This window comes from Carassius gibelio, chromosome B16, assembly GCF_023724105.1.
Source record: "Carassius gibelio isolate Cgi1373 ecotype wild population from Czech Republic chromosome B16, carGib1.2-hapl.c, whole genome shotgun sequence".
Taxonomy (NCBI): Eukaryota; Metazoa; Chordata; class Actinopteri; order Cypriniformes; family Cyprinidae; genus Carassius; species Carassius gibelio.
Window position 1 is genome coordinate 19,886,199 of NC_068411.1, and position 23,325 is coordinate 19,909,523.

Here is a 23,325-nt window from a genome sequence, read left to right on the forward strand (position 1 = left end):
CCATAAAAAGTAACTGAGTAATGTAATTAGTTACTTTTTTAGGGAGTAACGCAATATTGTAATGCATTACTTTTAAAAGTAACTTTCCCCAACACTGGTCTCAGCAAAATTTGATCACAAAAGGTCAGCCAAGACAGACTGTTGTTTACACCTGTCTGAACATGTGTCTTTTGGGGGAGGGGGTCTAGAATTTTAAGGGAGAGTGTCTTATTTCATGACTATATTGATTTTTGAATGTGTCATACTGAAATGTAGGTTCAGTGAAGCATTGTGCATTTTATGCATCATATTTTAGATGCATCGTGTACACTGTTTTTGTACAGTATATTATATATGTATGCTACCATTCAAAAGTTCCCTGCCTTGTGCCAACAAAAGCTTCTGTTCCATTCTAAAATGACTCGATCAAGCACTTGTTTATGTTCAAAGCATTTCCTAGCAGAGATTTCATGCTATGCGAGTCGGTAGTCCTTCGAGTTTTCAAGGATGCATCAGGACACATTAGCGTTTACACTACAAATGCGATATGTGTCCCTGACCACCTCCAAAAGAGCTTTGAGAGATCGAATCACAAAGAGATCCACTGAACCTTGTTTACAATTCTATCTCTAAAGATGTTGATACTCAGCTGATCCTGAATTACTTAAATGAAAACTTAACAGAATGAGCTGAAGAAAGACTACATGGCATAGGGATGCATTAAAATTTTAGGTAAAAAAAAATGTGATTTATTTTTTTTATGGCAGATAACTGATAAATGGCCTTTCCTGAAATTCTGTTAACATTTTACAATATGCCTCCATTAGTTAATGCATTAATAATAATCAACAACCTCAATAATCAACGTTACACTACAGTATTTAAAAAATCATTTTAATGTTAAAGATGTTTATTGTCATTGGTCCATTAAATAACATTAAAATAATCAACTATAAAACAAAGTATTTTTCATTGTTAGTTCATATTAACTAATTAATAATGTTAACAAATAGAATTCTATACTATTTTGTCTAATAAAAAAGGGATTTAGGTATCACAAATTTACAATGTACAGTATGATTAAATGTATTTTTAAATTACACTGAACCATGTTATTCAATTATTAGTTTTTAAAGATTAAATTATCTTTAGTTTATTTAAAAATAGAGAAAATTTGCAGCACAATTATAAATCCAATATTAGCTGATATATAATTTGTACTATGCAACCACTCCATGGCAGACAGTCATTTTTATGCATAAATCAGTGGTGTGTCACTGAAACAGCTGGTCTAGGTAATCTGACACCCACAGGGCAACATTATAAGCTCATGTACACAACATGAGTTACTATTTCATTTCCTCCTTCCTGCTTTTCTTACTGGTTCCCGTTGATCTGCTCAAGATTTTACCTGCGCTGGCAGGTCTCTGTGGCAGGCCTGGAGACACCGTGTTCCTCTGCAGCTGCGGTTGCTGTGGTGACAGCAGGCGCGGGTCTGTGAGAGTGGAGGTGATGAAGGAGGTGGTGACGAGGCTGCTGGGACTGCTGAATGTCAGAGGGCTCTGACTGGACACCGGCACTGTGACTGGCATGGAGAAAGTGGGCGGTGGCACTGTGGACTGAGAAGCACAGATAGAGAGGGAAACGGTCAGCGGCTTAAACTCGCTTGCCTGCATAATACATCCAGACATGGTCACACATCGGTTTTTAATAGCATGCAGTGACTTGTGCAAACATCTCCAAAGCAGAGCATGTGAAGCTACGAAGTGCAAGAGTTAATTTTGTAAGACTTCAGTAAAACTGTTGATGTCTCAGTGCGAATTATCCAGACTGGAAATGAAAGGAACAGGAAGTATTCGCTTCATTAGCATCTAGATTTCACTGAATCATCCGGTGTTTACGGTTTTATTTTATCACTTGTTTTGCAGCCCTGGATTATACTCAATTTTAGTCTGCACAAATTGTCCTTAAGCTGGTAATACGGCTCTAGGGAATAACCCACGGTGCACAGAAGACTCAGGTGATTCAAACAAGGGGCATGTGGCCGTGACAACTCCTGAGCCAGCCGATCTTCGTTCCAGCGCTTTGTGAAGCGCAATTAGCCAGCTTCGGCATTTAGTGTGGACTCAAACTGTCCAGATGCTCTGATGGAGACCCATTTTCCCAGGATCCTTCAGCAAAACCAGGGCCTCTAAATTTAGAATGTGGGCCGCACTAGGCCTCCTGTGTTCTGAGTGGGACCCAGTTTGATAGAGTTAGTCTGGCTCTTCCTCTGTCCTTCTCCCGTTCTCCTCTAGGCTCTCTGTCTGAGCTTCAGCAGAAAAATAAAGTCAATAAAGTCAAATAATGTCATTAAAGAACCTTTAGTTTTAAGAATGTAAGAGTGACACTGGGGTTTTGAACTATGATCAAAATTTTGGCTTTTATCCTCTATAACAGCTGTTGTTTTTTCAAAGTAATGACTAATATACCGAAGCCAAAGCAGTTTTAAAAGAATATTCCAGGTTAATCATATCCAAGTTACGTTTGTGGAGGGAGTAACCCATGTAGCATATGGGCCTGTAGACGAGTAAGTTCCAGCCCTGCACACAGGCCAGGCAGCGTGAAGGGAGAGGGAAGGGTTATTAGTGTGAGACGAGCAGCTGGTTTAAAATATGGAGCACCAAACACACCTCAGCTTAATACAAAAAATCTAGCTTGCTAGTATCCAATTTCTCAGCCAAAAAAGTGCAATCTTACACTTCCGAAGTGCCTTCAACAACTGAAGATAAATACAACAGACTCAAGATTATATCAGTCTAGACACAGACAAGCGATAGACAACTGTGATAAGAACGACACTTGCTACTGAAAGGGGGTCTATGTGACATTGAGGAAGAGCGTGACCAGTCAAGTGAGAAAGACTGACTGGTTTGGGAAACAAGCTGGCAAATCATAATCACATGAAGTTCCTTTGGATGGAGCTCACGGTGCACGAGGAATGATCTTTCAGGTCCGTTTATTCAATAGATTTAAATGTAATTCAACACAATGCGATCACAAATTTTATATAATATAATATTATGAAATTTAATTCGTCAAGTGGATTCTGAACAAAAGTCAGAGCCCTTTTTCACTTGCTACTTGCAACATTGTGAACGAAAATATGAATTTTAAAGATTACATTTAAGCGAGTTTTAGATATTGCAAATGTAATCTAAATATAAAATAGACAGAAATGGGTCAATTAAGTATTTAATATCAAATGATATACACTTCCATTCAAAAGTTTTTATTTTTTATTTTTATTGTTTAGTTTTTTTATTTTTGAAAGAATGCTCAACAGGGCTAGATTTATTTGATTAAAATACAGAAAAAACTTTATATAAAAAAAAAGAAAAGAAATACTGTTATTTTAAATAACTGCTTTCTATTTGAATATATTTTAAAATCTAATTTATACCCGTGATGACAAGACAACGGTGTAGTATAATATTTTTATGGATCCTGATACATTTTTTTTAAAGCATCCTTGCTAAATAAAAGTATTAATTCTATTTAAATTCTCCTGCTCACCTGAAACTTTCCAAGTAGTGTATATCCAAGATCAACCGATTTAAAAAATATATATCAAAATAATAATCACTGATTTAGAACTAATAAACACTGCATTCCTGTTTGGTGCACAATACAGAAATATTACTTGTCTTTTTTAAATCATGAAGTTAAAATTTTAAACAATTTCAGAATAAATTGAAGACAATTTCCTCACAATCCAGCTTTATCCACTGAAATTGCCACCAACAGCCAAGTCAGACAGCTAGTGGTGAATATCTAAAAACTCATTACAAACTGATCGTTTTCTGCGCTGTTAAGTAGAGCTCGTAGTACACATGCTGTGGCTGTCCCCAGTGACAGGGATTAAGGTTTTAGCTTTGCTTCCTCGGGCACTCATGCTGGGATTATGAGGCAGAGAAAGAGAGAGGTGCTGGATGACTCTCTTTGTGCCCTGGCCCATGAACGCGAAAGAGAGGAAACTGGCCCTTCGTCAGGGCTTTCGGATGCAGCTACCGAGCAAAGTCTAATTTCCAGTCTCATTAGCATTACAGAGGAAAGAGAACGCAACTTACTACACTAATCAGTCTTTGCTGCCCACACATCCTGTTGAATCACGTTCACCATGTAAATCATATCAAACTCGGGCCCACGATACGTCGAGATAGCGAGCAGCACTTTCTTGTTTCTCTGTACCTCCTGAGAGGAGATTCCTCATGCAGGGCTCATGCATAAAGCATTCTTGACAGTGCCTTAATGAAAATGATCTTCACCGACGCCTGAATCGGAACCCAGATGAGTCAGAAGTCTATTCCTGGCAAACGCGATACAAGCAACAGTCATCGCAGAACACAAGAAACAACAGCACGCAGATTCAAGACAGCTATAAATCACAGGCGCGCTTGAAAAAGTGGATTGTGAGAATCAAAGGGATGCGGCCCACACTCGCCCTCTCGCCCCCGACTGCCCTGTCCTTGATCAAGCACACACATTCAGAGGGGATTGAGGGGTGGAGGGAGGGGAATGGGGTGAGGGATGGCTGCTAGGTGCTCTGTGAGTTCATTGCCGGGCCGGCAGCAGGCTGTGTGAGTTGGTTGGCGGGCCAAAAGCAGGCCTCTTCACACGGGTACTCACTGAAAGCCTATAGCTCTGCATCATTTTATCAAACTCCTCGTCTATCTTTTTGTACTTCTCCTCTGTGCGAGGCGTGAGGGAGAACGGCTCCTCGGGGTCTGGGCTCTCTGAATCCCGGTGCTCTTTCTTGTTCAGAGCCTTGGTTTATTTCCGACCGAGGACAGGAGAGAGACAGAGGGGAAGAAAGAGAAGGATGGAGGTTAGAATGACAGGGTAAAGAGGAATACTCACTCCGTAGCGTTTGAAGAGGATGTCCAGCTCATCGCTCCTGCGGTATTTGTCCTCCTGTAACGGACTTTGGTCGATCGAATCATCCCCGTCCGGCTCTGGACTGTTGCAACCGTTAAAGCCTTTCTTTCTCAATGTCTTAAAGCATTTGGAATGGGAGAAGAAAAGAAGAGGAGCATATTTCACATTTGGAAACACAATGTCAATCAGAGAGAAGCAGCATTGATTTATTAAACATACAGAGCAATGCGCGACACATAAACCAAGACCACCAAAATGTTTCATGAGGGAGTGAAGCGGCTAAATTCGATTTTACAGCATGACTTGGAAAACGATGAAACTGCACAGCCCATAGACAACCGTGGGCTGGAAATAAGTTACACGAGGCTGAAAATGAGAGAAACTCAGTTTATTGGTTTCAGCCTGAAAACAGCTTGAGTCATTTTTGAGAAGATTTTCCAAACAAGATTTTCTCTGAGTAGCTTTGACGGGGGTATCGAGGCTGAATAGAAAACAGTTTTCAGCTCTGCCATCTTCCTTCTCACAGGGGTCATAATGACATAAAAAGTGTGCTAAGAAAATACAGCATAAAACTATGTAATCCAGATCTGCAATGCTAATCAGACAATTAACGCTCTTAATGCATTATTTGTCTCATGTTTTTGTTCTAAAGTTTGGGGTCAGTAAGATTTAATGTTATTGAAAGAAGTGTCTTATGAAAAAATACAATAAAAGCGTAAAGGCCTTTGCACACCGAGTCCGAAATTCGCATGCAAAATTTTCGCATGTCAAAAAATAAATACAACCTCAAGTTATATCAATCACTCTCCTTCCTCTCTACACAATCGAAGTTCGGATCTATCGGGTTTTTGACTTATTCCTTAATCTTGCTCATATGATGGCGAAATCACTTTGATAAAGAAGGAATTTATTTCGTTTTTTTTTTTCAGTGGATTCTAATCTTCAAAAATTACCTTGATTAGACTATAGAATTGTAGTGTTACTTGTTTAGGATTCAAAATGTTATTTGTTTTTAATTTATGTCATTATGTCCTTTTTGAGCAATCTTCTTGAACATATATTAGACCAAAATGTCAAGTTTGCCTAGGAAAAGCAATTATTATACCAGCAAACTCAAAATTCGATTAAAAATGAACAAACTAGGCTATAAATACTTTGTATTGTAGGCTTGTATTATTATATTATTATATAGCCTAGTGTTAATTTACTGATAGACAGTCAAAAAGACAAATTCATCAATATTTTATTTATAACAGGGCTTTATTTATTTATAAAATAATAACACACCACAGATCCTGAAGAAACAGTAACAAAAACACAGTGACAGAATGGTTAGAAATAGCGTATGGGGCTGTCACGTGATTAAGGAACGACTCGACTCGAAGACTCATAAGATGAACTAATCAATTCTCGGCTCGGACTGCATTGGTATAGCGTATGGGGCTGTCACGTGATTAAGGAATGACTTGAACCCAAAGACTTGTCAGACAAGAGGTGAGGTGAGCTAATCACAGACTGAAGACCCAGGTAAAAAATGAATTAATCTTTTCTGTATCTTATAGCATTTTAGTTTTGTATTGTTTGTAGTGTGATCAACGTTTTCGTAAGTACTAGATGTGTTGGGGAAGTAACACGTGACATTTTAATTACATTTTGCTAAAATGAACGAAATGAACTAAATGACTAGAAAAATGATTCGTCCATTTTGATGAACGAGACTCAAAAGTTCGAGTCGGTAAAATGATCTGAACTTCCCATCACTAGTTTTTTTCCATAATGCATTCATTAATACGCATCGGACTCAGTGTGCAAGGTCTCTGTGCGTGACAAATATTTCGGATCACGAATACGAAAAAACGCATGCAAAGATTTCAGACTCAGTGTGCAATGACCTTAATACTGTGAAAAATGATTACAATTTAAATAAATTGTTTTCCATTTTAATATTACTCCAGTCTTCACTGTCACATGATTCTTCAGAATTCATAAATGCAAAATGTTGATTTGCTTAAGTTTTTCCCCCATACTCTGAAAAATAGAAAAATAACACCATTTACTTGAAACAGATTTTTTTTTTGTAACATCATAAACCGTCACTTTTAATCAATTTAATGCATATATAATAATATATTAATATAATGAAATAAAATATTCAGAAATAGGGGCTGTTGCAATCCCTAACCTCAAGTATCAGCATTAGTAATTAGCCTTAGAAAGCAATGCTAATAATTTATAGATTTAGAGGATGATTCTATGAATGATGAAAAGAAAAAAAAATACATAGCATTGATCGTTCATCATAACTCTCTCTCTCGCACGCACGCACACATGCACGCACGCACACACAGTGAGGAGAGGTCAGCTGATCAGCTTGTCTCAGAGTCGGCCCAATCTGTTCACCTGTCCCTGTATTTCTCTGCCTGCCCGCTGTCTCTCCTTTATGGGGCGGGTGCGTGTTTGTGTTGCCAAGGGAAGATTCCCCTGCAGAGCTCTGCTGCCTCTGACTGGCTAACCTCGTTCAGTAGCGCCCCTCCCCCTGCAACCACCTTCCTTCCCTCCCCCCGTACGGTCCCCCTCTCTAGCCTCCCCTTCCTGTCTTTACACTAGTTCATCTGTTACCCCTCGACCTTCACTTTCTTTCTTCTAATGTTTCTGGATGTTTTTTTTACACTGTATCTTTGTGTCTCTTTTCTAATCCTGTAATGCTCTCATTCTTCCACGATTTAGCGAGCTGACTCATTTCTGTCCTCTATTCCTCTCCTTACTCCATCCCATATCGTCTTTTCAAACTCCCACTTCCTATGTGGGATGGAAGCAAACATTTGAGAGGGAATCTGCAATTGAAAAAGACATACTGATCCAAAAATGAGGTGTCTTTGGTGGTTTATTGTCTTAAATTGTACAAATAACTCTCTCTCTCTCTCTCTCTCTCTCTCGAGTGTGTGCTGAAGTCCATTGCAGGCAGACTGTAACGTCACCTTCCATTTGCAGCGTGTAAAGCGGAGAAGGCTGCAACCCCCCGGCCATCCCTTGAGAATGCGCTTAAAACCTCGGCTTTGCCGCAGCCTGCCAGCTTACACAGACGATAGCATCCAGATACACCCATCTGACAGATTAGCGGCCCCTCTGAACCCTCCACTCCTCCTCCTCTTCATCCCTCCATCTCAATTCCTCCTTTAAAGGCAGCATGTCTACCATTATCAGGCGAGTCTGACTAGAACTCATACATGAGGCTAATGGAGTCATTTTAGCAGCTGATCTGGGCTGATAGCCCACTGTGGAGGCGGATCTGAGAGAATAAGCTGGAGTACATCATCTCGATATCGAAGATTTCTCATCTCTTACAGACAGAGGTTAAGAGTTCAGAGTCATTTCATCTCGACAATCTAATGCCAATGGTCACACTTGAAAAGAACTGCTGCTATCAGGCACACTTTGTCAAGTCAATACTCAAATTAAATTCAGTTCCTCCTGTCGAACTGGTACTACAGAACACTCAGTGTAGTACTTGTTGTCTGGTGACAGGTGGTTACCCCTGAATGCTCATAAATGTGCACTTCCTGGTCAAAATGCCAGCTTGGCATGGCATCAATGTAAACACAGCAGGTTTCTGCCACTGTCTGTCATTTATAATAATTAAACTGTAATGCTGGTAATAAAAAGAGAAAATTACTTACTGTGGTTACTCGGTTTATTTGTTCTTCATTACTGTTTGTCTGAATAATTAATTTTTTAAACTTAAGTCATTAAAACTTTTTAATTTAATTTACTTAACTGACAAATATAGAAAGGCTGAATGTTATTTTTTAATTTAATTTGGTAATATTCATTGTAATAATAATAATACTAACTGTTTAAAGAACAGTTAAAATTCATCAGATCAGAACAGATCAGTCCCTATAAAACTTCATATATTATGCCACCTGACCTGCCTGAATCTCAATCTCAAGCTTTTCTTAGGAAATATAGATATATGCCATTACTAAATTGATTAGTATCGCATATGTAATTTAATATGAAAACGTTTTTTATCAAATCTCCTTGTCAGTCCTGATTTCTATATAAGTGCTCTCCTAAACAGCAGTAGAAATATAATAAATTAATTAACAACATGAAAAGCAATGAGATGAAGAATCTTCAGAATACATTTTGGTGTTGCAAAAAAAAAAAAAAAAAAACGTTATATAGGTTCAAAACAACAAAAGGCAGAGTAAATGATGACAGATTTAGATTTTTGAGTAAACTGTCCCTTTAAGTTTATACAAAGACCGAACAGAATATTCAGTAAATCAGCACTTGATCTCATCTAGCAGGATTTGATTGGATTGTGAAAAATGGAATATGAAAATATTAATGCTATAATTTTTTCCACCCACATGACCTTAGTTATATCAGCAAAATAAACCACATTTCAGAAGCAGGGAAAGTTATCATATTTTGATGAAAGATTATCATATTTTTTCATTAGAAAGCTGAGAGTAGATGAATCACACCAACCATTTATAAAGGAAATGTAAAATATATATATTTCGTGTTGTTTTTGTGTCCCCACGGCCTCTTCATCTGAACTGCTTATGAAAAATTGTGAAGCCTTGTGTTTTTCTTCTAACCACCTCCCTTCAGTCCCAACTGATATCTACAGGATCTTCATCCTTAAACACCCACTCTTCATCTCTCTGTCTCTTTCATTCTCCACCTCCCGCTCTCGGTCTCTTTCTCCCTCTCTCTGTCTCTCTCCTGATTGGGATCTGCAGTCAAGCAGATTAACAAGCTCTGGCAGAAGAAGCAGGCAGCCCCCATACAACACACACACACACACACACACTAGGCACGTGCAACACGAGGCGAGTGAGATGAGAGCAAAAAGAGAGATATGTAGCAAGAGAAGAGGAGAGGCAGTGTGCGTACATATGAGTCTGTTCAGTCATGCATCAGTGTGAAAGCATGCCTGCCTGAATATGTGTGTGTGTGTGTGTATGTGTGTGTGTACACAGTGAGCTGTAGGGTGAATGAGGGTTTTTCTCTGGGTGTCTGTAAGCCACTTCATCATTTATAAACTGTGAATCTTCCTTACTTCAATGAATTCTCTCTTTTTGCCTGCCTGACTGTCACTTTTTGATCTCTAAAAGTCAAACAACCAGGTAAAGCAGAGAATACATAGACATGAGCTACAGGAAGAGTCTTCTGAATGGTACTGCCCCTAAAAACATCAGGCCAAACACTGGAAACTCTGTACCAGGTCTGCCTCTACTGTCACTCTGCCTCTCAATATTACATGAGACAGCCTTCAGCCTTTACACACACAAAGCAGCCCAGTCAGGCTTGAGCTGATGTGGCCCACAGCGGCCTAACGCCCTCACCACAGTGCATGCACGCACACGCACACGCACACACACATGCACACACACGCACACACACACACACACACACTCTTAAGAGATTTCTGCAGCTGCAACCAACAGGAAACATGCACCTGTACCACTGGGGGCTTCTGCAAAAGTCATCAGTTTCTCAGCATCACACACTATACATAAGTATTCACCCTCTGATGACTGCATTTGAAACTGCACGCAATGACCACCTAATGTTGAAATAAACATGGCATTTTCTGTACACACACCCATTTGATGTCTTAAAGGAACAGTTCACTCGAAAATTTTAATTCTGTCGTTATTTACCAACTATCCAGTAGGTCCAATAGTATAGTATTTGTTCATAGGTCACAGTGAATAAGTGACGTGACATACAGCCGAGTATGGCCGAGTCTCAAACCCACAACCTTAGGGTTAGGAGTCAAACTCTCTAACCACTAGGCCACGACTTACCCTTGATCCATAGCAATGACAAATTGGTTAATATGACTTGCACACTACATCCCGGATTTTTTAGTCCTGATAGTTTTTAATGAGTAAAAGACCCAAATTGAAGCTGTCCTTCACTGATAATCTTTCCCTCTAGTAAACCCAAGAACCAAAGCAACCAAATCATTGAATCAGTGATTTGAACTTGAGTACCAAATTTATCCAGTTTGAAGACAAAATCTTTTGGGCTGGTTCTTTTAAATTAAATGCATGATCAATTTGCACTGAATTATTCATAATGGAAATCACCTGCATCAAGTCAAGAAAAAACTTAATAAAAACATGAGTTTGGAATATTGTGAGTAAATAATTTACTCTGAGTAAATAATGAACTCTCTCTTAAATTCAGGCAGCATTTCAACTATACTATTTAAAACACTCTTTAACTCTTCCGCTGAGGTTATGTGATAGTTTTGTGTCTGTAAAACACCTAAATATAAGTTGTTATTCACTGACAATCTTCCTTTTCAGTGAGCTGTTAACCCGAGAACCAAAATATCTGAATCATTGAGTCAGTGAGTTGATCAACCAAACCAGTTCAATCTGCATGCGAATGATTCTTTTGAACTGGTTTATTTCAACTAAACACTTGATCCTGTTCATAAGTTGCTCTGAATGATTCATTGTGGAAAACAGCTGCATGAAGGTCCACCAAGACAGGAAAAAAACATAAAAGTTTTTAATACTATTTGGGTGAGTAAATAAAGACAGAACTTTTCATTTGTAGGTGAACTGTCTTTTTATTCAGGCAACATTCCAACTATATTATCTGAGACACTCTTTTTTAAATCTTCCAATTCAAATAGTATGGTCCAATTCATAAATTGCACTGAATTCCACATTATACGAAAAGGCTACAATAAGGTGCATAAGGGCGTAAAAAATAGCTACGGGTTCAAAACGAAGAAAGAGAGAGTAAAAAAAAAAAAAGAGAGAGTAAATTACAAAATGTTCATTTTTGAGTGAACTATCCTTTTAATTCAAGTGGTGTTTCAGTTCCACTATCTTAACACTCTTCCGATGCTGCTGTTCTTTCCATGTTAACGTTATGCTCCCCAGAACAACATGCCACACACACGCAGTCGCCATCTTGTGTTGGACAGGACGGACACCGGATGGGCACCGTGTGTGTGTTTGTGTGTAAGCCACTTTTTCCTCTCTGGCCAAAGGCAGGAGGTGGTAGAGGGTGCAGCTGTCCCTATCTCTCCTGTCCCACCATCGTCCAGGCAGTTATCCAAGCAGCATATAGAGATCCACAAGCCTCTGAATCACCCTTCATGTTCTCTTGACGTTCACACACACTCTTTCTCTTACACATGCGCCCGGCCTCCCTATGGGTGAGTGTTTAGCTATGCAAAAGCCTTGCCATTTCTTGAAGAAATAGCAATGTTGTGGATTTACATCGTTCCTATGGTATAACCAAGGTATCCTGGAAATGGTAACAAGGTAATACTATAATATTCTTAGAAGTACCATGTAAATTAAATCAAATTAGCATGGTATTATCCCAGTCTAAATCCATTTTGAAGGCTATGACTATGTAATAATGAAGTGACAAATTTAGCTTTGGTTACAATATTCGATAAAGGTCAAAATAAACGAGGAGAAGCTCCATGTAAAAAAAGGCATCGCAATTACAGCCATTCCTTTTTGGATGGGATCTTTCTCAGAGGACTTGTTTGTTAGCCGGAAAACCGTAGGTAATTTGTGCTGTGATTTTAACAAGGTTTCTGTGAGGAAAAACACACACATTTACCTGGCCTCCTCAGGGAAAACTAGTCCCGACCAAATAGGGATATTGACTGAACTACTGCAACCAAATTAACATGGTTCACCAAAGACAGGAAGGAAGGAATGAAGAGAAGGAGCAAACAAATAAAGGACGAATGAGACCAACAAACAAATAAAACTATTTCCTGCCACCTGAAATTGGGAGGATTCATGGTGGGCTTGTATGTCTGTGTTACCTCGATGATGTCAGCGTTGGTCCTGCTTTCGTGCGGCTCATTGTACTCGGTGTATTTGAGGAGCACTTTGTCCATGTCGGTGCTGGCATACTGGAAGAGCTTGTTTGAGTGATTGAAAATAATGAGGGCAATCTCGCAGTCACACAACACACTGAGCTCGTAGGCTTTCTTCATCAGACCAAACTTCCGTTTGGTGAAGGTCACCTGTGGATAGAGAGAGAAAGATTAGTTTAGACAGGCAGAAAAAGATGATGATTGAGTGAAGGGTGAGAACTGAAAAATATATCCGTGTTTACAGTTAAATAAAAAATAAGATACTAAACTTATAGTTCACCTAAAGCAACTGATTACACATATTCATGTTGTTCCAAACCTTTCTTTCTTTTGTGAAACTCAAAAGAAGATATTTTGAAGAATCTATTTTCATTTTTAATTTAAATAAAATGTCCAGGAATGAGGATTGGAGCTTCAAGATTCAAACTGGAGATTCAACAAGATGCAACAGCACCATTACGATTTCATAAACATGGTCTTCTAAACTAATATGATAGACATAAGATATTCAAAGGGAAAATTTGAATGAACTTTAAGACATTATTTACTGACAATCTTGATGTGCACTAGCTGAAAGTAGTGATGTACGATTCATGAACACACCAACAAGCCAGATAAACCCTATCCAGAATCCAGACTTGTTCAGAGTTCACTTAATTGTTAACATTTCACTTAATAATTGTTAACAGCAACATAATTGCCATCGAAATTAGAAATCGCAGGTAACCAATTTCCATTTAAATTAAATGTCATTAAATATAAAAAAGAGAAAGACTGGGTTAGGCTGGGATGAGTAAAGAGATGAGAAATGAGAACGATGTCTAATGCAGTTTTGCTTCTTAGGTAAATTTGTCTTATTTTATGGATTTTTATGGACTACTTGTATGATATTTCTATGGGGTTTTGTGTTATTTTCGAAGCTTGAAAGCTCCAGTCACTTTTCATTGTGATACCGAGGTGAAAATGAAATCAACTACATTCTTCAAACCATCTTTTGTAACTCAACAGAAAGGTCACAAAGGTCTGGAACCAAATGGAAACCAAACGGTGTTTTGTGAATTACTCTTATAGGAATTTTTGCAGTGCACAGAGGTTGACTCAAGATTTGCCACCCAAGAGCTGATTTTCTCTCTCAAAACTGACCAAACAGTTTTCTACCGCTTTCTTGCTCTCTGCTAGCAAAAGTGCCACCTCTAGACAGAAAATTTTTCTGCTCAGACCCTGGACTCCATAACCTTAAGAGCTCGACAGTGTTAGCAGACAGTGATTGCATCTCTGTAAATAAAAGCCCTTTTCCATTAGGTGCAAGAATCTCCTCCACCTCGACAATCAGAGAGCTGATGTTCCTTCTCTCCACACCAGCACCAGGATAAACACCAGCAACATAATTGCCATCGAAAATAGAAATCGCAGGTAACCAATGGCAACAGGAGAACACAACTTTATCATTGTGAAGAACGCTGAGAGGCAGCGACCTGACTTCTTTCCGCTACTCTCTCGATCCAATTAACCTCAGGGCCGAATGCTTACCTACTGACCTTTACTACACATGCGGACTCTAGCTCGCTCTCTCACCTGCTGCCGCCTGTCAGTTCTGATGCCTCTGTTCTTCTACACCTCTCCTATATACTTGCCTCAATGCTGGAGTTCGGTAATTAAAAGACACATTGTATTGCAGCAAAGACTGTAGTTCATGTCCTCTTCTCGCACTCTTTAATTCTTTAATTGCCCAAATACCTGTTACACCACAGGAAGGTCAGAAGGACAAGATGAGCAAAGCAGATTAATTTCCGGAAGAAATCTCAATTCAAAGGGATATTTATAAAAAATATATATATATATAAATAAATAGACCTAATCTGGGTCAAACAAACTCCAAGACTTTTTTTGCAACTTTGTTAAAAATATGATTAGTCAGGCACACCTGAGAGAGACTGAGAGCGCTGACACAGCGAAGCTGAGGTTGAGTATGCACACCTGCTCCGGTCAGAGTGACTACACCTATCAGCACAACTGTGACCAGAACAACATTTCCCATACATTCTCACCAACATGGAGGGAAAGATTGAGTAGAACATTTAACTCCAAACTAAACACAATTAATTACTTTAAGCTTTCAATAGGACACTGTTGTGAAGTCTGTGATTTAATGGGTTTTATATGACAGGCTTACCTGTTGGAACAGAGAACAGAAATGAAGCTTAGGTCAACACCATTTAGGATGATATAAAAAAATCAGCAAAAATGAACACTCCTCTAAACAAAACTAAAACATTGCATTGTTTGTATAGTTATCGAAAACTAACATGCAAAGTACATGAAAATTAAAGTGCCCCTATTATGGGTAATGAAAAGTTCATATTATGGTTTTGGGACTCCAAAACAACCGGTTGACATGCATCCAAGGTCAATTTTCATTGTCTTAGAATATTCATCTATTTTTACCTTACTTGCTCAACGACTCCCAAACGATTCGCTCAACAATTCATTTTTTCTAACTGCTCCTTTGCATGACGCTAATCTGCATTTCATCATGGCTGTAATACCTGATAAAGCAGCATTTGTGAGCGCAGTGCTACTTTGTGTATAGCGTCACTGGGGAAACAGCTATTTTTACCGCTCCAGAAGCGGCATCTTGTGGCAAAGAAGAATTTGCATTTTCAGTCAGATCAACGCGAAAAGACCAACAAGTGGGCGGGCAATAAACTAATGTTTCATGTTGACGTCAACATGAAATGGCTTGGAATTCGTTTTAAAAACTACTTGTTTCAATGATGAAACAAGTGACAATAACTTTATACGCTAAAAAGATGGGTCTTCTTCCGCTTGCAAACAAACTCTTCTAAACTAACCTCTAAATACTTCTAAACTAACCTCTAAACTATTAATTGGGGTGTTCAGTAAGTTATGTCACGAAATACACATCATTCAACCCGACCATTATACGTTAATCAGATTATAAACGTAGAACTATGCCTGCGTGAACGCACCCTAAATTGCATTTTATTTAAATTACATTTCAAAAACATGAAATGCCACAGAATGACACTAGATAGAACTGAAAATGTTTATGCAGTAACATTATCTTTGGCAGCACTAAAATACTACAAATAAAACAAGTAAAACTCTATCCATAGACTGAATAAAACTTGCAAAGCACTCGCTTAAAATTTTTGCAGACGATAATATTCTTGTTATGACTAAAAACTAATAATCACAGGCTACTATTACATTTCTATTTTGTCTGAATAAATTAAAAGTAACGATGATCAATTAGGTTGACATGATACAAGTGAATTAAGGGATCATAACATCGTAACGTACTATATAAAAACAGATATTTGATTTTCTAATGAAATGACATGATAGTTAAGTATTCAATACAGTCTGTAAAATATACAGTTTAATCAATAAAAAAATCAATAACCAATAACCCAATAACCAATATGGTACCAATATTATGAATAAAAACTAATACTAAAACTTAAAGAAACTAAAGGTAACTGTAATATCTAAAAAATTTAAGAAAACTAAACAAAATTCTGCTGCATCAGTTGAGTCAGAAATTGAAAAACCTCATCACTCATACAAACAGCAATGTTTTGAAAGCACCGGTGTTTACACCCTAAGGGAAGACAACCTATGAGTAGTTAACTTGTAGTTGTCTCTGCTTATTAAACCGGGATGGGAAAAAGTATTTACACACGTCAAAATCCCAACTTCAACAATATATCAACAGAAACCTTGCACTGGAGAAGTAAGATTTGATTTTGCCTCAAACTGTTTGTCTTTTACAAGATGTCTAAATCACTAATGCAACTTAAGGAAACTCACCAAAAAAGTCAGAACTAATAAGAAAGGTTTCTGTTAAAATGCCAATGATATCTTTCAGGCTCTCCCGAGTATACTCTGTGTGTTTTATTCAGAGAAAACTAGTTTTTAGAAGTCTTTTATGCTGAACTAAAAACACTGCCACTGCAGACAGTCAGGCTTCGCACTCACCTGTCTGTTACGCTCGTCTGTGATTCGCTGAATCTGGATCTTTTTCCTCCCCATGGCTGCTGTGATTGGCCGAGCAGGGGTAGGGTCAAGGTTGGGGGTGTGGTGAGGTCAGAGGTCAAAATTTCTCGAGCTACAGGAGCACAAACAGCGACTAGTCGCTTCTGTGTATAAAGATGTGTGCGTGTGAGAGAGTCTCGCTCTCTCTCTGTATGCCACCTGTCTGAGGCAGCTGAGCTCACCCGTCTTCCTCCACTGATAAAAAAAAAGGAAGGAGGGAAGGAAGAAAGAAAGTATGTGGCCTCCTGGTAGGGCCTTCAGATCATTGTCTGCTCAGGCAGCATGTCATCCAACAGGTGTCTTTTCTGATATCCAAACCCCCCTGGAAAAATCTGGTGATGAAGATGAAGATGGTCTTGTGATGAATTCTGTGAAAGAAAAGAGAGACCAGAACATAAAATAAAAACTGGTGCAACAGCAAAATATTAAGGTAGTCAATCGATTAAAACAATTTAAAAAAAAATTTGGGGGTGGATCACAAATAAATTACATATAGCATGTATCAACATCAAAGTAATTTAGAAAAGAGTGAAAAACAGACAAGTGGGCTTCTTACAATACTACCTTAAAAACCTTTTGCTATATTTAGTATATTTACTAAATATACTAAATCATTTTATCACATATGCTGGTTAACTCGTCAAATGAATTGCATTGAATCACATATACATAACCGTTTAACAGTTTAGAGTGGGTAAGATTATATTTAATAAGCCTATAAGTATAATATGCTCACAAAGGTTGCATTTCTTTTTAATTCTCATTGCAGTAAAAATTGTGAAATATTTGCATAATTTAAAACAATTTAATATATGTTCAAATGTAATTTTTATTTCTGACCAAGCTGAATTTTCATCAGTCATTATTCCAGTCTTGAGTCACATGATTTCTTTCGTAACTGTAAATATCTTAACAGTCACTTTTGAACAATAGTGTACCCTTGCTGAAAAAAAAAACATTCTCTTACCAACCCCAAATTACGAACAGTAGTGTACATCAATATGTACAATATTTTACATAATTAAATTGTACCAATTTAACAGCCCAACAAACTACAACAGATTTCAATTACATGCTCTGCTTGCTACCCTACTTCTGTAATTTTATGACAGCAAAAAAATCTTGATTAAAGATGATTATTCCTAATAATTTTTCTCAATAATTTCGAACACAAAGCCATTATTGGAGAGCCTGTCAAATAATCTGCGGCCTGTGATTATTGTGTCACCTACTCACTCACCCCTATATTTTAGCAAATGAAGGGAGAATTTCAAGCCTCCAAACTTCCCACACTTTCTTGTCAGTAAGTTTCCTTTATTTTTCAAGGATTTTTACAAATCCATTTATCAAGATTAGAGTCACATCTAGTAATTACTTGCTTATCAAATAATTCAAAACGAATCAAAAACTTCAATAACAATTTCCATGACTTTTTAAGATATTGTCAATTTCTTTGACAAGCAGGGAAATTTCACTTAAGAAATTTCCCGATATTGCTGTTTCAGGACCATAATGGGAACCCTTAAGCTTTTAAAGAGCTGCCAGGACAGAATAAACAATCCTCACCTCAAGCATAGCTAGGTTTCCTCTAAACAACACATCGCATGACATCCACATATATATGGTTGGGCAGAGCCCTTTTCCGCAGCCTGATAGAGTCTTATTATGTGTTCTCGTTCACAAACCGCTGACGCCGATGTCTCTTACAGACCTAAAGCATCTTCACCTGCAGGGAAACACCTGCTGAAGTGTTTCTGTGCTTGAGTGTGTCATCCAGCAGCACTCACAGTCTTCTCTCACTAACTAGTCTCCCTTTTAGCTGTTTAGTCAACATGGATATTTAAGCCACGTTTGAAGGTTAAGTGAATTTTTCACTTTAGAATAATAAAAAGCCATGTAGAAACAAACAGTGAGAACAGATGCCTGGGAGCGAGATGGCACAAGTTTGTGTGTGTGTGTGTGTGTGTGTGTGTATAAATGAATGGCTGCATGAATGGATTTACTGCAGCCTAAGAATTGTCATATGGGCCAGGATAATTTTAAAACATGCTATTTTTATCTCCGTCTTCGATTAAAAAAACAACCAAGGGCTTAAAACACAATTCTATATATATATATATATATATATATATATATATATATATATATATATATATATAAATCCAGCTTGTACACACTCACACTCACATCCCCACATGACTGCTGACACAAACTGACTCCCTGATCAGGGAAGCCTGCAAACTTCCTCATTTCAGGTCAAAGTGCACATGCACAGAGACAACATTGTGTGAGTTGTGACCAACTTGAATTACAAGTTCTTACTTCCTTGCCACTTTCCATGCAGTAAAAAGCAACAAATAACCCTGATTTTACCTTTAAATTCTAGGTCTTTTGGAGAAAGCACACAATTAAGAAGTGTGCTTCAGAGTTATTGTTGAGTAGAAGCATATTAAAGACTGTGAAAAAGACCGACTGGAAAAACTCTTCCACCTTGTTCCTGTAAAACAAATTCCTTCTAGTAAAGTAAACACTTTTGAAGGGTTGTGGTTTGTTCCAACCGACATGTCAAAATTACATCATAGCAATCCTGATAGGCTGATGGCACCGTGAGAGTATCAACTCTTCTAGGTTATTTTTTCCTCTTCTGAGAAGCAGTCAGGAAATAAGTTTCCCATTACAGGCATTTAAACTTAAGAAAACTGAATAAAACAACAACAAACTCATCTGTAATAGTAAAATGAGATTTTTGACCGAAAAAAAACAAAAAAAAAACGGTGTGCTTATGGCATCAGTTTTGACTGGTGGTCGGAAAAAATCTAGTCAATGTCAAAGTTCAAACTGAGCCTGAAAATTCTCTTGAAAAGTGTCTTAAGAGACAAAATCCGCTCGCTCCGTTAACTTCAGTGTTCTCCTTTCATAACAAAACAACTGAAAAAGACATCTAGGACTACAAACTCACCATCACTTTTTGTTTGTTCTAACATCTAGAGTGACAGAAAAGGTCAGAAAGCAGTACCTCAAATACTCTTAAACACAATCCAAGCTGCTGGGCATGACAGAAAAAAATCCCTGTCACAAGTGTCATCGCTTCTTTCACAGTAAAATATTGAGCAGTGTGTGTGTGCGCGTAAATGTTTATGTGAGTTTTCGAACTCCAAATGGAGAGGATGTGTCGACAGGAAAGGTTTCCTCAGCCGGCTGACAGCAGCACAGACTTTAGTTCAAAGTGAGTCGGAGTGCGTTTGTGCATTTTGGTCTGTAGGGAAAGACTTCTTTATCTGCAATGAGAGTCAGAGTTTGACCTTTAACCCTGTGAGCGCCAAGAGGGGCTAATTCCCAGCTCTGATCTCAGTCGCTTCACAAGGGACCTGGAAAGTGTCCTCAGACTGCGGTTCCTCGCAGTCAGACTCCCTAACCACAGAGAACTCATAAAGTGCTGCTTGATAATGCTGCAACTTGATATTGGTATTCAAACTGGGGGCTGCAAGAGGATATCAGAGAGTCAATAAGAAGAAATTATTTTATTTAGGATACATTAAATACTTAATATAAACTGATAAATAATATAACTAATTATAATAATATAAGAATTTATCAAATCAGTTTTATTTTTACATTATTGTTTAAAACTAAAGTATTTATTCAATACAAACTAAATTATATTGACAACATTATGTATCAAATATGCATAAAATAATGTTAATAAAGAATGAATGATGGTGATCGTATGACTAATTTGACATTTTAGCAGGAAAATGAGAGTAGTGTTTGCCCCTGAATTTCAGGGGTGTTACCACAAATGTCAGGGTGTTAGGGCGTACAGTATGGTTTTTAGCACATTTTATGCGGTTGCTAAATTGTGCTCGAAGTCAGAAAATTCCAGATACTGTAAGAGTTCTGTCAATGTGAGAAGGTTTTTTTTATGCAGTTTATCCTAAGGCAGGTGAAAATTCGAAGTCTCATTGCTGAGAAAAACAACAGCCCATTTCCAACAGGCTGCATGATTTTACGTATTATATAAGTTTATAGAACAAATGGTACGGGACAGGTTAAATGACAAAGTTGGGGAACTCTGGGGTTTGTTTAGATCTCTAACCTTGAGGGTTAGCAAGCACCGCAATTAAACAATAAAGAACAAACAAAGAAGGTTACTGATAAACACTGGTTCCTTTCTGTTTTATCTGCTAGGGGAACCCCCTGCAACAAAAAACAAAAACCTTCTTATCTTAAATTAGTTCTGCTCACGAAAACTAATACACAATAAATAAACACATTTATGTACATGAGCGCACAAGCACACACACACACACACACACACGCAGGCACACACACACAAACACGTTGTCAGCAAGGCATTTCTCACTGCTCTCAGAGCAAAAAGGTGAGCCGTTGTATGATGCAGCTGTCACACACACATACAGGGGAAGGTGTTATAATTTTGAGTTGCGGCTTGCTCATACCACTAAGGAAATCCTGCGGAACCAAGCTTCAGCGTGCAACACAAGCAAAGCAACATTTACACAGGCTTGCAAACAAGTGAAAAAACACCTTGGTGTAAACACGTCCAAAGACACGCTGCTATAGAGAAACCCAAGAGGGAAGAAAAAAAGAGTCACAAGTTTGTGACCTTTTACTATATCGAGTAATTCTCCATCTTCAAGTAGCTCTGACCCAAATGGTTGGGCTGCATTGCTTCTCACAAGGACGCTGAAGTACCAGAGCTCCACTGGGATAAGCGCACACTGCCCTCGTCCATGTGTGGGCATATGGTATTCTTTGCGAGCGCGTGTGCATGTGTAAGCATATCTCCTACATAGGGTGTGTGTGAGAGAGCCCAGTTTTGTTATCCCTGCCTGTAACTAGAGGCAGAGTGGCCTGGGGCTTGGAGATAAGGGACCGTGCCAGAGCTGGGCTTGGACCGGGTCCAAAGCTGTGCTGAGAAATCCATCACCTTCCCAGCTCAGAGCGGGAGGTCACCGACTGGGACAGAGAGTTATTTAATTCGGCCGTTTACAGTTTTTGTACATTGGTACTATACAAAACGCCCCATGACCACAGCTCTGTCACCGCCAGCAATATCTCGGCACTGCCGGAGCTAGTAAAAGCTATTTTGTACTGAGGAAGAAAACTAAACGTGCTGATTAAGATATTGTGACAATAGAATGTAAATTACAATCGACATGAATGGAGACCAATACACCAAAGAATACACATATGTGTTTACATCATATAAATCAATGATTCCAAGTGGAAATTTCATTTTGCTAATTCATGGAAATGAAAAATGCATTTTACACATTTACTCAAAAAAAAATTATAATCCATGATTATCACATAATACACATAAATCAGTTTTTATCACTAGAAAACTCCAATGCTAATGACTAAATCAAAATGGACACAATTTACTTTTCTTAATACTTATTCATGGTCTTGTTGTGCATAATTTGTTTGCATATGTGATGTCTTCAAAAAGTCATTTAGAGGCCGCTTTGCATCGAAGCAATTCCCAATGGATAAAATTAAGCTGAAGTCTTGTTGAATATTCCTTTTTGCTTAGAAATAAGCAACATTATGGATAGTGATGGACAATATTTTGGTACCATATCAGTTAGTGGCCGCTATAAAAAAAAATTGTATCGTATAGGTATTAGTCAGTGCTCATTTCCCCTATTGACATTGTTAAAGGCGATCTTTAGCAATTCTCTGTTTGAATTTTTTGAACACGTCTAGCATTTACAACTCATTTTATTATTTAGACAGAATAACAACATTTTAATATAGGCCATGTGTAAGCTTACCATCTGACCAATCATCAACATATCAATATCAGCCAGAATGGTATTAACTCTCATTAAGCAAAATAGGTCACAAATGATGTTTCATGTTGATCTTAAACTCAATTTCCAAACTATGCTAGAGTAAAAGGAAATCATTGCAAGCTTATCTGCTATATGACCTGTGAAGAAGACAAAAAACAAGCTTGGCTGGTCCAACATGGAGCCACAAAGAAATTGTGGTAGAGCAAAGGTGTTTTGAGGAGACACCCTCATGCTCAGTGTTTTTTTTTTGTGTGTGTTGTTCGAAACATTAGCAACAGGTAAACTGGGGCAAAAATGGAGCCTTGTGAGACCCTGCAGCGATTTACTCCAACCTTGGGGTTGTACTGCCAGCACCAACTGCAGGATATTTCCAGCCTGTTGACTCACCCTCCCCGCATGGCAGGAACTCACCCTGTCCAATATGGCTACTCGGCTGCTGACCGCAGCGCATGATTTCTGTTTTTCAACACAGACGTTTGTCCAGTACACAACGTATACTGATGATACGGCGGTGTTCGATGCCGAGTGCCGTCACTGGACTTCCTCCAGGAGTGGGGAGATGGTGGTGGTGGTGTAACGTCTGCCAGACCACAAGCGTAACCCAATCTCTGAGATGGGGGAGGGTGGTGGGTACGGCACTGCAAGGACAGCATTTCAGGGGGAGGG

The 23,325-nt window shown here is 38.4% G+C and overlaps 1 protein-coding gene across 1 annotated transcript in view; it reads right to left on the reverse strand.

The window, feature by feature from the left end:
- The window catches only part of LOC127974437 (myocyte-specific enhancer factor 2D-like), a 62,560-nt gene that overhangs the window by 14,500 nt on the left and 24,735 nt on the right, over positions 1-23,325 (reverse strand). Inside the window, 4 exon segments of the mRNA XM_052577672.1 lie at positions 1,391-1,598; positions 4,879-5,013; positions 12,725-12,928; positions 16,781-17,205. Coding sequence (XP_052433632.1) covers positions 1,391-1,598; positions 4,879-5,013; positions 12,725-12,928; positions 16,781-16,834 — 601 coding nt within the window. The 5' untranslated portion in view covers positions 16,835-17,205.